The sequence below is a fragment of the Sciurus vulgaris genome, assembly GCF_902686455.1.
Source record: "Sciurus vulgaris genome assembly, chromosome: 8".
NCBI classification, from domain to species: domain Eukaryota; kingdom Metazoa; phylum Chordata; class Mammalia; order Rodentia; family Sciuridae; genus Sciurus; species Sciurus vulgaris.
In genome coordinates this window covers 125,060,948-125,074,423 of record NC_136468.1, presented here as the reverse complement: position 1 = coordinate 125,074,423, position 13,476 = coordinate 125,060,948, and the positions used below count along the sequence as shown (strand labels likewise).

Here is a 13,476-nt window from a genome sequence, read left to right as displayed (position 1 = left end):
GGGCACTCCTCTTATTTGGATTTTTCAGTAGCATACATCTGGCCTTGTCTGGTGTTTGTCTTTGTCTATGCTGTTGTTCCCTTAGCCAAAGATGTGCCTTCTTCACTCTTTTGCCCTGGTTAAGATTCACCTGTTCAGGGCTCCCCAGGAATGCTGTTTTTCAGTTACCCTAGAAGGGTTTTTTCCCTTCTTGTTCAAATGGGGCCTTATTTCTTCACATCTTTATCCCCAGTAGGGTCCCTGATACACAGTAGGTTTGTAAAGCATGTCAGTCTATCAAGCCCGACATGAAGTTTTTATGTTATACTGTTATACTTTCTTTTTCTTTTTCTTTTGTAGTAATACAGACTGAACCTTAGGGTCTCATGCCTGCTAGACAAGTGCTCTGCCACTGAGATATACCCCCAGCCCCTATGTTATACATTTTTTTTTGTAGGGGGTTACTGGGGATTGAACTTGCATTGAACTCAGGGGCACTCAAACACTGAGCCACTTCCCCAGCCATATATATATATATTTTTTTTTAATATATATATATTTTTTTTTTTTTTTTTTAAATTTAGAGACAGGGTCTCACTGAGTTGCTTAGCACCTCACCATTGCTGAGGCTAGCTTTGAACTCAAGGTCCTCCTGGCTCAGTTGCCCAAGCCTGGGATTACAGGCATGTGCCACTGCACCCACCCTATATTATACTTTCTGTGTTAAAATGTCCCTGGTGCTTTCTTGTGCAATATCTAAGGTCATATATTTTGTACACAGTTTGTGGAAATACGGGTGTAATTTGGACTTGACCTGACTTCCTTCAGCTTACCTCCTTCTGCTTCTGATGAGCTGGGGACCACCTACCATATGAAACCAGCAGCATAACACACTTTCTACAAACATTTTGTCAGGCACCCTGCATATCTAACCACAAAGACAGGCACAACTGGACTGATGCTTGTAAAACAAATGTACAGAGGTGCTGATTGACTGAGTAACTTACATTAGGGCTAATTTTTTCACAGATAGCGATGAACAAATCTAGATAAAAAAAAGAAAGAAAACTGCTTGAAGGCACTGAAGATCAACCAAAAGCAGTCTGAAACTAATGGAAATTAAAACCACTAAAACCACAAAAAGTCCATGCCTTAGAGGAAAAAATTGTGTTCCAGGACTAAAGGATTAACCTTAGGACTAAAAACAAAACTGCAAACTGCAACAGATCCATCCTAACAAACATAAACTTAAAGTAGAAGGCTTGCTAGAACAAAATTCAATATACTTCAGAAGAGGATAGAATATAGAATCTCTATAAAATGCCATTCACAATATTCAGAATGCAATAAAAAAATACTAGATATACAAATTCACATCAAAATGTGATTCTTAGCCAAAATAAAAAGCAGTCAAGGGCTCAATCCCCAGCACCACAAAAAAAAAAAAAAAAAAAAAAAAGCAGTCAATAGGAACTGGCCCCCAAGATGACTCAGATACAATTCTAAAAAGAGATTTTTTTTTTTTTTTTACTGGGGATTGAATCCAGGGGCTACATCCCTAGCTCTTTTTGGTTTTATTTTGAGACAGGGTCTTAACTAAATTGCTGAGGTTCTCACTAGGTTGCTAAGACTGGTTGCAAACTTATAATCCTGTCTTGGCTTCAGTTTGCTGTGACTATAGCCATCTGCCACCTTACTTGCCTGGCATTAAATTTTGAAATACTTATTAGATGTTTAAGTATTTGAAGAGAAAAACAATCACAATAAATAGAGGGAATTTCACCAAAAAAGAAAAAAGAAAAGAAATAGATACTATAGAAGAAACTCAGATGAAAATTCTGGAACAGAAAAGTATAATAAATGAAAATTTGGGTAGACTTTGTTCTTTTTTAAGAATCTTTTAGTTGGAGATGGACACAATACCTTTATTTTTATTTATTTTTATGTGGTGCTGGGGATCAAACTCATGCCTCACACATGCTAGGCAAGTGCTCTACCACTGAACCATGATTGCAGCCCTAGACTTTGTTCTTAAGAAAAGATTTTAAATGGCAGAATAAAGGATAAGGTTTTTTTTTTTTTTTGGGGGGGGGGGTACTAAGGATTGAACTCAGGGGCACTTAACCACCAAGGCAAATCCCAGCCCTTTTTTGTATTTTCTTTAGAGACAGGGTCTCACTGAGTTTCTTTGGGTCTTGCTAAGTTGCTAGGCCTGGTTTTGAACTTGTGATCCTCCTGCTTCAGCCTCCTGAGCTGCTGGAATTACAGGCATGTACCACAAGGGAATGAACTTGATGACATGTTTTTAAAAGTTCTCCAATCAAAGAATAGAGAGTAAAAAAAAAAAAAAAAAAAAAAAAAAATTAAAATAACAATAAAAACCAGGGACCTATATATTAAAAATCTAACATAATGGTGTTTCAGGAAAAAAATGAACAGGGCAAAACAATTTTTTTGAAGAAACAGTTAATTAAAATTTCATGAATTTGGTGGAAAACATCAATTTAGAGATTAAGAATCTCAGCAAACCCCAAGCTATATAAACACAAGCAGATGGGTGTGGTGACGCATGCCTGTAATCCTAGCAATTTGGGAGGCTGAGGTGAGAGGATCTTAGATTTGAGAACAGCTTTGACCACTTAGTGAGACCCTGTCTCAAAAAAAAAATGATTTAAAAAAAAAATGTCTGGGAATGTAATTCAGTGGTAGAGTGCTCGGTTCAAACCCCAGTACCAGGAAGAAAGAAAGAAAAAGAAAAAAAAAGATAGAAAGAAAAAGAAAGAAAAGCACAGGCAAGTCAGGTGTGGAATGCACCTATAGTCTCCTGAGCAGTTAACTCAGGAGGCTGAGGCAGGAGGATCGCTTGAGCCCAGGAAGAGTGCTTGAGCCCAGGAGTTTGAGACCAGCCTGGGCAACATGAGATTCCATCTCTCAAAATAAAAATGAAGAGAGTGGGGTGGGGTGGGTGGGGGAGATATGAACAAAGGCAGGTACATAATAGCCAAACTTCTTGAAAACCAAAGATTAATGGAATATCCTTCAAACAGAGAGATAAGGACATATCACAAATACTCTACTTTGCATCAGAAAAAAACATAGATCAGAAGCAAAGGAACAAAATATATTGACAGAAAAAAAAAAAAAAAACAAGTCAACCTGAAAATCGATGTGCAATAAATATTATTCAAACCCAAGAAAGAAATAGGACATTCTTAAATAAAGATAGCTGAGATAATTCCTCCCAATAGTTTGCACTACAAGGATGGCTACCGAAGTTCTCAAGCTGAAGGGAAATTACACCAGATAGAAACAGATCGACAGAAAGAAATGAAACACACAAGAAGTGGTAAAAATACAGATGGACAAAAAATGCTATTTCCTTTTATTTTCTTTAAGTTACTGATTACTTAAAACATTTATAACAATATACATTTGAGCTTATAGTAATGAAAAAATGTCAAAAGCAAAACAGTTGCAAATGCAATCATATGAGTGGAAGACTCTTCAATTTAATGTGAAGTGATACAATATTAACTCTAAGCAGGTTATAACAAATTAAGGATGTGTTATAAACTTCTGGAGCAACCACTAAATATTACAATGAATGAACAGAGGAAATTTCAGCAGAGAAATAGACACTATAAAAGAAACCCAGATGAAAATTCTAGAACAGAAACATACAATAACAAATGAAAATTTAATTGGACTTTGTTCTTAAAAATAGATTGTAAACTGGGCACAGTGGCCCACGCCTGTAATCCCAGAAGCTTGAAGGCCAAGGCAGGAGGATTGTGAGTTCAAAACTAACCTCAGCAATTTAGCAAGGCACTAGACAATTCAGCGAGACCCTGTTTCTAAATAAAATATGAAAAAGGGCTGGGGATATGGCACTGGTTGATTGCCCTTGAGTTCAATACCAAAACAAACAATAAAACAAACAAAAAAAAACCCAAAAAGCATATTGTTGATGGCACAAAAAAGAGTAATGAAATAGAAAGCGGTACATCTAAAAAGCCAGTAGAGGGCTGGGGATGTAGCTCAGTGGTAGGTTCCAACGCAGCACTGCAAGATAAATAAAAATAATCAATACAGGAAATAAAATAGAATACAAAAAAAAAATATTGAAAAGCCCCAAAAAAGCCAGAAAAGGAGGAATGGAGGAATAATAAAAAATGGAACGAATAGAAAACAAGTAGTAAAATGGTAGATTAGGCTTAGGCCTAATCATATTAATAATTGCATAAATAAATGAGTTAAAAAACCAAATCCAACTGTATGTTATCTACAAGAGATACCCTTACATATAGACACATCCAGATTAAAAGTAAACATATGGAATATATATATATATATATATATATATACAATCTGAAAAGAAAGCACTAGAAAACTGATGTATCTTTGTCAATATCAAACAATATGAACTTCAAGAAAAGAAATTGCACCAAAGATAAAGGAGGAACATTTCATAATAATAAAAGGCTCAATCCATCAGGAAAGCCTAACACTTATAAATATATGTACCAACTAACAGAATTGCTTCTTTTTTTTATTTTTCAGTACTGAAGATTGAACTCAGGGATGCTCTACCACTGAATTACACTCCAGTCTTTTTTGACAGGATCTTACCATGTTGCTAAGGCTGATTTTGAACTTGAAATCCTCCGGCTTTAGCCTTATGAAGCAACTGAGATTACAAGCTTATACCACTGCAGCCAGCCAGAATTGCAAAATTAAAATGAGAAATGACAAAACTGTAGATTTGATCCCAGAATCGTAGATAGATAGATAGGAGGATGAATTTACACAGAGATTTTTAATACCTTGATCAGCAATTGATATACAGCTAAGAAATTCAGAGTTGAAGACACTATCAACCTCCTAAATCTGACATTTGCAGAACACATTTGCCCATTTTTAATTTTTTTCAATAGGTCACTTTTCTTTTGTATTGTAAGACTAGCTGCTCTGATAGAGTTATGTTAAAAATTTTAGTAATGTTTTTGAGCTTAAATCATGTTCATATAAATGGTACAATTTGATAAATTTTAACAGATATAACCACTCAGAAGTCACCCCAACAATCAAGATATAGAAACTTTTCATCCCCTTGCCTCCACCCCCTCCTCATTTTCTCATGCCCTGTTGGTCTTTCATTTCCTCCACTTCCTTGCTCCAGGTGAGGACTGATCAGCTTTCTGTCAATAAAGGTGAGTTTGCATTTTCTGGAACATCTTATATAAAGGGTCTCATACAGTATATACTCTTTTGAGTCTGATTTCTTTCACTCAGTTTTTGTGTATCAATACCTGATTGATTGATTGATTCTCCTTCTCCTATTATTATTCTCTTCTCCTATTATTATTATTCTCTTCTTCTCCTATTATTATTCCTTCTCCTTTTTGGATAAGTAATGTTCCATGGGACAGATGTGCCAATGTTGCTTATCCATTCACCTATAGATGAATATTTGACATGAATTGTTTTGGGCTATTAGCAATGAAACTGCAATGAATGTTGATGTACCCTTTGTGTGAACTAATGTTTTAATTTCTCTTGGACATCTAGGAATGAAATATCTAGGTCATAAAATTAGTACATGTTTAATATTATAAGAATGCTCCTGGATACAGTGGTGCCCACCTGTAAACCCAAAGACTCTAGAGGCTGAGGCAGGAGGATTAATTGAGAGCAAAGCTGGAGAGCAGCCTGGGCACTATAGTAAGACCCCATCTCAAAAACAAAAACAAAAAGGCCTCAAACAAACAAGCAATTTCCTTAAACCAGAAAAAGAACAAATTAAGACCACATAAGGGATTGGGTTGTAGCTCAGTGGTAGAGCTCTTGCCTAACATGTGTGAGGCATTGGGTTCGATTCTCAGCACCACATAAAAATAAATACCCAACAACAACTAAAAAAAATTTTTAAAAAGACCAACATAAGTAGGATATAAATAATAAATGTAAAAGTGGATATCAATAAGTAGAAAAATCATGAATAAAATTAACAAAATAAAATGTTTGTTACCTGAAAAAATAAAATTAGTATCAGGACTGAAGGAGGAAAAGCTACTATTAAAGTTATAGGCACTAAAAGAATAATAAAAGTGTTGGAGTGTATCTTAATGGTAGAGTGCTTGCCGTGCATGCATAAGGTCCTGGGTTCAATCCCCAAGCTTGCCCATGTGCACACACACATACACTGACAAAGGATAATAAAGCAATATTACAAATAAATTTAATTCAATGAATTTGACAACTGAGATGAAATGGACAGATTTCTCAACAAGAAGTAGAAAATTTGAGTAGCCCTCTATTAAAACAATTAAATTCTTCATTAAAACTATCTCATAATCTGAGTGTGGTGACAAATACTATAATCTCAGCTAGTTGGGATTTCAAATTCAAGGACGGCCTGTACAACTTAGCAAGACCCTGTCTCAAAATAAGGGCTAGGGCTATTAACTCAGTGGTAGAACTTTTGCCTAATATATGAGGCTCTGGGTTAAATCCCTAGTACTCCAAAAGCAAACAATAAAATAAAACAAACAAAAAACCATTTCATAAAGAAAAACTCCAGGCCCACATTGTTTCTTTTTTTGTTGTTTTTTTCTTTTTTTATTACATAAAAACATAAAAATTGTACATATTAATGGGGTACCATGTAATGTTAACATGCATGTATATATTACTTTTCAAAAAATTTTTTCATACGTGTATATAGGGTAATAATGTCTATCTCATTCTACCATCCTTCCCATCCCCACTACCCAACTCCTCCCTTACTCCTCTTTGCAAAATCCAAAGTTCCTTCATTCTTTGCTACCCACCCACCACTATGGATCAACATCCGCTTATCAAACATTCCACCTTTGGTTTTTTGGGATTGACTTGTTTCACTTAGCGTGATATTTTCTAGTTCCATCCATTAACCTGCAAATGCCATAATTCCATTCTTCTTTAGGGGTGAGTAATATTCCATTGTGTAAATGTATCACATTTTCTTTATCCATTCATCTGTTGAAGGGCATCTAGGTTGGTTCCATAGTTTGGCTATTGTGAATTGAGCTGCATCACTGTAGTATGCCGATTTTAAGTCCTTTCACTATAAAGAGGAGCGGGATAGCTGGGTCAGAGGGTGGTTCCATTCCAGATTCTTAGGAATCTCCATACTGCTTTCCAAAGTGGTTGTACCAATCTGCAGTTCCACCAATAATGTATGAGTGTACCTTTTCCCCCATATCCTCGCCAACACTTATTATTGCTTGTGTTTTGATTTGCATTTCTCTTAATTGCAAGAGATGATGAACAATTTTTTATGTTTATTGGTCGATTGTATTTCTTCTGTGAAGTGTCTGTTCATTTCCTTAGTCCATTTATTGATTGGGTTATTTAGTCTTTTGGTGTTAAGTTTTTTGAGTTCTTTATATATCCTGGAGATTAGTGCTCTATCTGAGGTGCCTGTGGTAAAGATTTTTTCCCATTCTGTAGGCTCTCTTCATTATTATTATTATAATAATAAATATTTTCTTTGATTATTTTCTTTGCTGAGAAGCTTTTTAGTTTGAATCCTTCCCATTTATTGATTCTTAATTATACTTCTTGCATTTTAGGAGTCTTATTGAGGAAGTCAGGTCTTAAGCCAACATGAAGATTTGGGCCTACTTTTTCTTCTATTAGGCACAGGGTCTCTGTTCTAGTGTGTAAGTCTTTGATCCATTTGGAGTTGATTTTTGTGCAGGGTGAGAGATAGAAGTTTAATTTCATTTTGTTACATATGTATTCCAGTTTTCCCAGCACCATTTGTTGAATAGGCTCTTTTTTCTCCAATGCATTTTTTTTGCACCTTTGTCTAGTATGAGATAACCATGTTTATGTGGGTTTGTCTCTGTGTGTTCTATTTTGTACCATTGGTTTACATTTCTATTTTGGTGCCAATACCATACTGTTTTTGTTACTATTGCTCTATAGTATAGTTTAAGATCTGGTAGTGTGATGCCTCCTTCTTCACTCTTCTTACTAAGGATTGCCTTGGTTATTCCAGGTCTCTAATTTTCCAAACAAATTTCATGATTGCCTTTTCTATTTCTATGAAGAATATCATTGGAATTTTTATAGGAATTGCATTGAATCTGTGTAACACTTTTGATAGTATGGCCATTTTGACAATATTAATTCTGCCTATCCAAGAGCATAGGAGATCTTTCTATCTTCTAAGGTTTTCTTTAATTTCTTTCCTTGGTGTTCTGTAGTTTTCATTGTAGATGTCTTTCACCTCTTTTGTTAGATTGATTCCCAAGTATTTTATTTTTTTGAGGCTATTGTGAATGGGGTAGTTTTCCTAATTTCTCTTGTAGTGAATTTGTCATTTATATATAGAAATGCACTTGAGTTATGGGTATTGATTTTATATCCTGCTACTTTGCTGAATTCATTCATGAGTTCTAGAAGTTTTCTGGTAGAATTTTTTGAATCTTCTAAAGATAGAATCATGTCATCGCAGATAGTGATAGTTTGAGTTCTTCTTTTCCTATTTGTATCCCTTTAATTTCTTTCATCTGTCTGATTTCTCTGGCTAGAGTTTTAAGGATGATGTTGAACAGAAGTGGTGAAAGAGGGCATCCCTGTCTTGTTCCAGTTTTTAGAGGAAATGCTTTCAATTTTTCTCCATTTAGAATGATGTTGTCCATGGGCTTAGCATAGACAGCTTTTACAATGTTGATGTATGTTCCTATTATCCCTAGTTTTTCTAGTGTTTTGAACATGAAGAGGTGCTGTATTTTGTCAAATCTTTTTCTGCATCTATTGAGATAATCACTGATTCTTGTCTTTAAGTCTACTGATATGATGTATTACATATATTGATTTCCATATGTTGAACCGTGCATTCCAGGGATGAACCCCACTTGATCGTGGTGCACTATCTTTTTAATATGTTTTTGTATGCAATTTTCCAGAATTTTATTGAGTATTTTTGCATCTATGTTCATTAGGGATATTGATATGAGGATGGAAACCCCTGATTGTTTACACAGTCCATGTGAGTGATGAGTTTTTTCCCAACCTTTCACCTTCAGTCTGTAGATGTCTTTTCCTAGGAAGTGAGTCTCTTGAAGCTAGCATATTGTTGGGTCTCTTTTTAATCCAGTCTGTCAGTCTATGTCTTTTGTTTGATGAGTTTAGGCCATTAACATTCAGGGTTATATTGAGGTAATGGTTTGTATTCCCGGTTATTTTGGTTTATTCTTGAAGTTTTCTTTCCTTGATGTGTCTTGGTCTGGTTTTGGTATAAGGGTTCATTCTAGCCTCATAGAATCAGTTTAGATGGGTTCCCTCCTTTTATATTTCATGGAATAATTTGAGGAATATTGGTGTTAATTCTTCTTTGACAGTCTGTGGAACTCAGCTGAGAATCCATCTGGTCCTGGGCTTTTCTTGGTTGGTAGGCTTTTGATGGAATCTTTTATTTCATTGCTTGAAATTAATCTGTTTAAATTATGTATGTTAAAATGTTCTCCTGTATCAATTTGGGTAGATCATATGTCTCTAGAAATTTGTCAATGTCCTCAAGTTTTTCTATTTTATTTGAGTATAAATTTTTCAAAAGTTTCTAATTACCTTCTGAATCTCAGTAGTATCTTTCATGATATTTCCTTTTTCATCATGAATTTTAGTAATTTGAGTTTTCTCTCTCTCTTTGTTAAGGGTTTATCAATTTTGTTAATTTCTTGAGTTGTTTCTTTTGTTTCAATTTCATTGATTTCAGTTCTGATTTTAATTATTTCCTGTCTTCTGCTGCTTTTGGTATTGATTTGTTCTTCTTTTTCTAGGGTTTTGAGATGTAATGTTAGGTCATTTATTTGTTGACTTTTTATTCTTTTAATGTATGAGTTCAATGCAATGAACTTTCCTCTTAGCACTGCCTTCACAGTGTCCCACAGATTTTGATATGTTGTACTGGTGTTCTTATTTACCTCTAAGTATTTTTTTAATTTCCTCCTTGATTTCTTCTTTTATCCATTCATCATTCAGTAGTGTGCTATTTAGTTTCCGGGTGTTGGATTAACTTCCATTTTTTTATTTTAGCATTAATTTCTAGTTTTATTCCATTATGATCTGATAGAATGCAGGGTAGTATTTCTGTTTTTTTGTATTTGCTGAAAGTTGCTTTGTGGCATAAAATATGGTCTATTTTAGAGAAGGACCTATGTGTTGCTGAGAAGAAAGTGTATTCACTCGATGATGGATGAAATACTCTATATATGTCCATTAAGTCTAAATCATTTATTGTATTATTTAATTCTAGTTTCTTTTTTAAATTTTTGCTTGGAAGATCTATCCAGTGGTGACAGAGGTGTGTTAAAGTCACCCAGTATTATTGTATTGTGATCTTTTTGATTCTTGAAATTGAGAAGGGTTTATTTGATGAATGTAGATGCTCCATTGTTTGGGACATATATATTTATGATTGTTATGTCTAGTTGGTGTATGATTCCCTTAAACAGTATGAAATGTTCTTCTTTATCCCTTCTGAAAAACTTTGGTTTGAAGTCCACTTTGTCTGACATGAGGATGGAAACCCCTGATTGTTTACACAGTCCATGTGAGTGATGAGTTTTTTCCCAACCTTTCACCTTCAGTCTGTAAATGTCTTTTCCTAGGAAGTGAGTCTCTTGAAGCTAGCATATTGTTGGGTCTCTTTTTAATCCAATCTGTCAGTCTATATCTTTTGTTTGATGAGTTTAGGCCATTAACATTCAGGGTTATATTGAGGTATGGTTTGTATTCCTGGTTATTTTGGTTTATTCTTGGTTTTTAACTTGACTTGGTTTCTCCTTTGGTTGACTTTTCCTTTAGTGTAGTTCCTTCCTTTGCTGATTTTCATTGTTTTTCTTTTTTTCATTTCCTCCTCGTGGAATATTTTGCTGAGAATGTTCTGTAGTGCAGGCTTTTTACTTATGAATTCTTTTAACTTTTGTTATCGTGGAAAGCTTTTATTTCATCTTCAAATCTGAAGCTCAATGTTGCTGGATATAAAATTCTAGATTGGCATCCATTTTCTTTCAGAGCTTGATATATGTTATTCCAGGACCTCCTGGTGTTGAGGGTCTGGGCTGAGAAATCAGATGAGATCTGACTTGGTTTCCCCCTATATATAATTTGATTTTTTTCTCTCACAGCTTTTAAAATTCTATCTTTATTCTGTATGTTAGTCATTCTCATTATAATGTGCCTTGGTGTGGGTCTGCTGTAATTTTGTACATTTGGGGTCTTGTAAGCTTCTTGTAGTTGATTTTCCACTTCATTCTTTATATTTGAGAAGTTTTCTGACATTATGTCATTGAAAAGATTGTGCATTCCTTTGGTTTGTATCTTCATGCCTTCATCTATTCCAATAAATCTTAAATTTGGTCTTTTCATGTTATCCCATATTTCTCGGAAGTTCTGTTCATGGTTCTTACCATCTTTTCTATGTAGTCAACTTTATTTTCAAGAGTATATATTTTGTCTTCATTGTCTGAGGTTATGTCTTCCAAAGTGGTCTAGTCTATTCATGATATTTTCCATTGAATTTTTAATTTGGCTTGTTTCCTTCATCTCAAGGATTTCTGCTTGATTCCTTTTTGTAATCTCTGTCTCTTTATTGAAGTGATCTTTCACTTCCTGTATTTTCTCTCCAATACCATCCTTTATTTCGAAGATCAATCTAACTATGCATTTTCTAAACTCCTTCTCTGACATTTCTTCTACTATGTTGTCTATGGATTCTATTGTTGGAAACTCTTGGTTTATTTGAGGCACTCTGTTTTCTTGTTTTCTCATGTCGTTTGTGTGTCTTCTCATCTAACAGATGGAGCTGAGGCAGTAAAGATTCTACCCTGTAGTATTATAGTGTCCCTGAAGGCTTCTAGTACCTTTAACAAGGAGATCAGTATTAACAGCATCCAATGCAAATGATATACCACCTTAAACCAAATGGCTCCTATTAAGGTATTTACAGTTTTGTCACAATAGACAGTAATGAAGTGTTCAATTATTGTTTACAGTATAAACAATGAGTTTGCTAAAAGGGCTTACCATTTCAAATGAGAGAACAGAAGTAGTATAAGATGTGATGTTTATGAGGGAGAGAAAGAGAAGATAGAGGTAAAAATTTATAGTAAGAGCAAGGGAGGAATTAATAGAGGTTGGTTGTTAGTATAAGTGAGAAAAAGAATCCAGGGAGACAGGTAGTGAGAGAAAAAAATATGTACAGATTTTTTAAAAAGTAAAAATATAAGAATACACAACAAAACCATCATATAGTATTCAGACATCCCATTCCTCAATAAATTGATGCACGAAAAATACTTAAATTCAAGTTTGGTAAAGGTGGGAGAGAGAGAGAGAGGGCAAAAAAAAGAAAAAAATCAGGAGGAAAGTCTCAATGGAAAATTGAATGATTACTTCCATTGGCTTTCAAAAATTTTCTCAACTTCCTTTTGCCGCCAATAGATGGGGTTGTCTGAAATTTGATGTCAGCACCATCGTTTGATGTCAGTCCATTGGTTGGTGGACCAGTTCAGTGGCTGAACTGTTAGCAAGTTGCCCTTACACCTTCGTACAGTCTTCCCAACTGTTGTAGCTGGCCCCTTCCATTTCTGCACACTTCAGGACTCACTGAACTGGAAAGAGGCCAGTTTTCTCCAGTTTCTTCAACCCATGCTTCCCCTTAGGGAACTGCCCCTAGTCTTGGACTTTCCACAGGCTTGCCAGACCCAGACTGTACCACACAAATCTGGCTGCAATCTGACAGACCTGGGCTTTGGCTTCCCTAGGCCCTGTCTTGCTGCAGTCCCAAGGTCTCAATGCCCTTTCAACATGCAGAGACATCACCAGGGATGCTCTCACACAAAGGAGCAATCTTGCAAAGAGGCAGCCAGATGGCAGCCACTACCACAATGAGCAGAAAGACTTCAGGTGCAACCAGACCTGCAGGTACCCCAATGTATCTCCAGGCCCTGACCTGAGTCCCCAGACTGAGGTGGCCACACCCCAAGATGTGGCGGTGGCAAACCTGCAGGCCCTGGCTATCGTCCCGAGATGGCAGCAGCCACATGTAACCAAACCTGTGGGTACTGTGACAATGGACAATGGGCGGGTGGATGTTAGGTGATGGGCCATGGATGATGGGTAGGTGAAAGGCAGATGATGGGCAGGCAAGAGGCAGACAAACAGGCAAATGATAGGTGGTGGTCAGTGAGTGATCCCGCATCCAAAAGGCAGGTGATATGCTGGCCTTTGGCAGTTGGAGGAAAATGAATGGGGTAAACAGCAGAAGATCAGTAGGCAGCAACAACTGCCTCACAGAGAAATAATATTTCCTCTGCTTGAATCCTAATTTAGGGAGCAATAAGGAATGCAGCCTCCCTCTAATCCGCCATCTTGGATCTCCCAGATTATTTTACTGATCAATTTTATAGAACATTTAAGGAAGAGATAATGCCAATCTTTATG

The 13,476-nt window shown here is 35.7% G+C and overlaps 1 protein-coding gene across 1 annotated transcript in view; it reads left to right on the top strand.

Moving 5' to 3' along the window:
* The window catches only part of TXNRD2 (thioredoxin reductase 2), a 65,972-nt gene extending 60,734 nt beyond the window's left edge, over positions 1–5,238 (top strand). The window contains exon 17 of the mRNA XM_079152177.1: positions 4,540–5,238. Coding sequence (XP_079008303.1) covers positions 4,540–4,552 — 13 coding nt within the window. The 3' untranslated portion in view covers positions 4,553–5,238. The remainder of the gene's footprint in view (positions 1–4,539) is intronic.
* Positions 5,239–13,476: the final 8,238 nt, after the last annotated feature.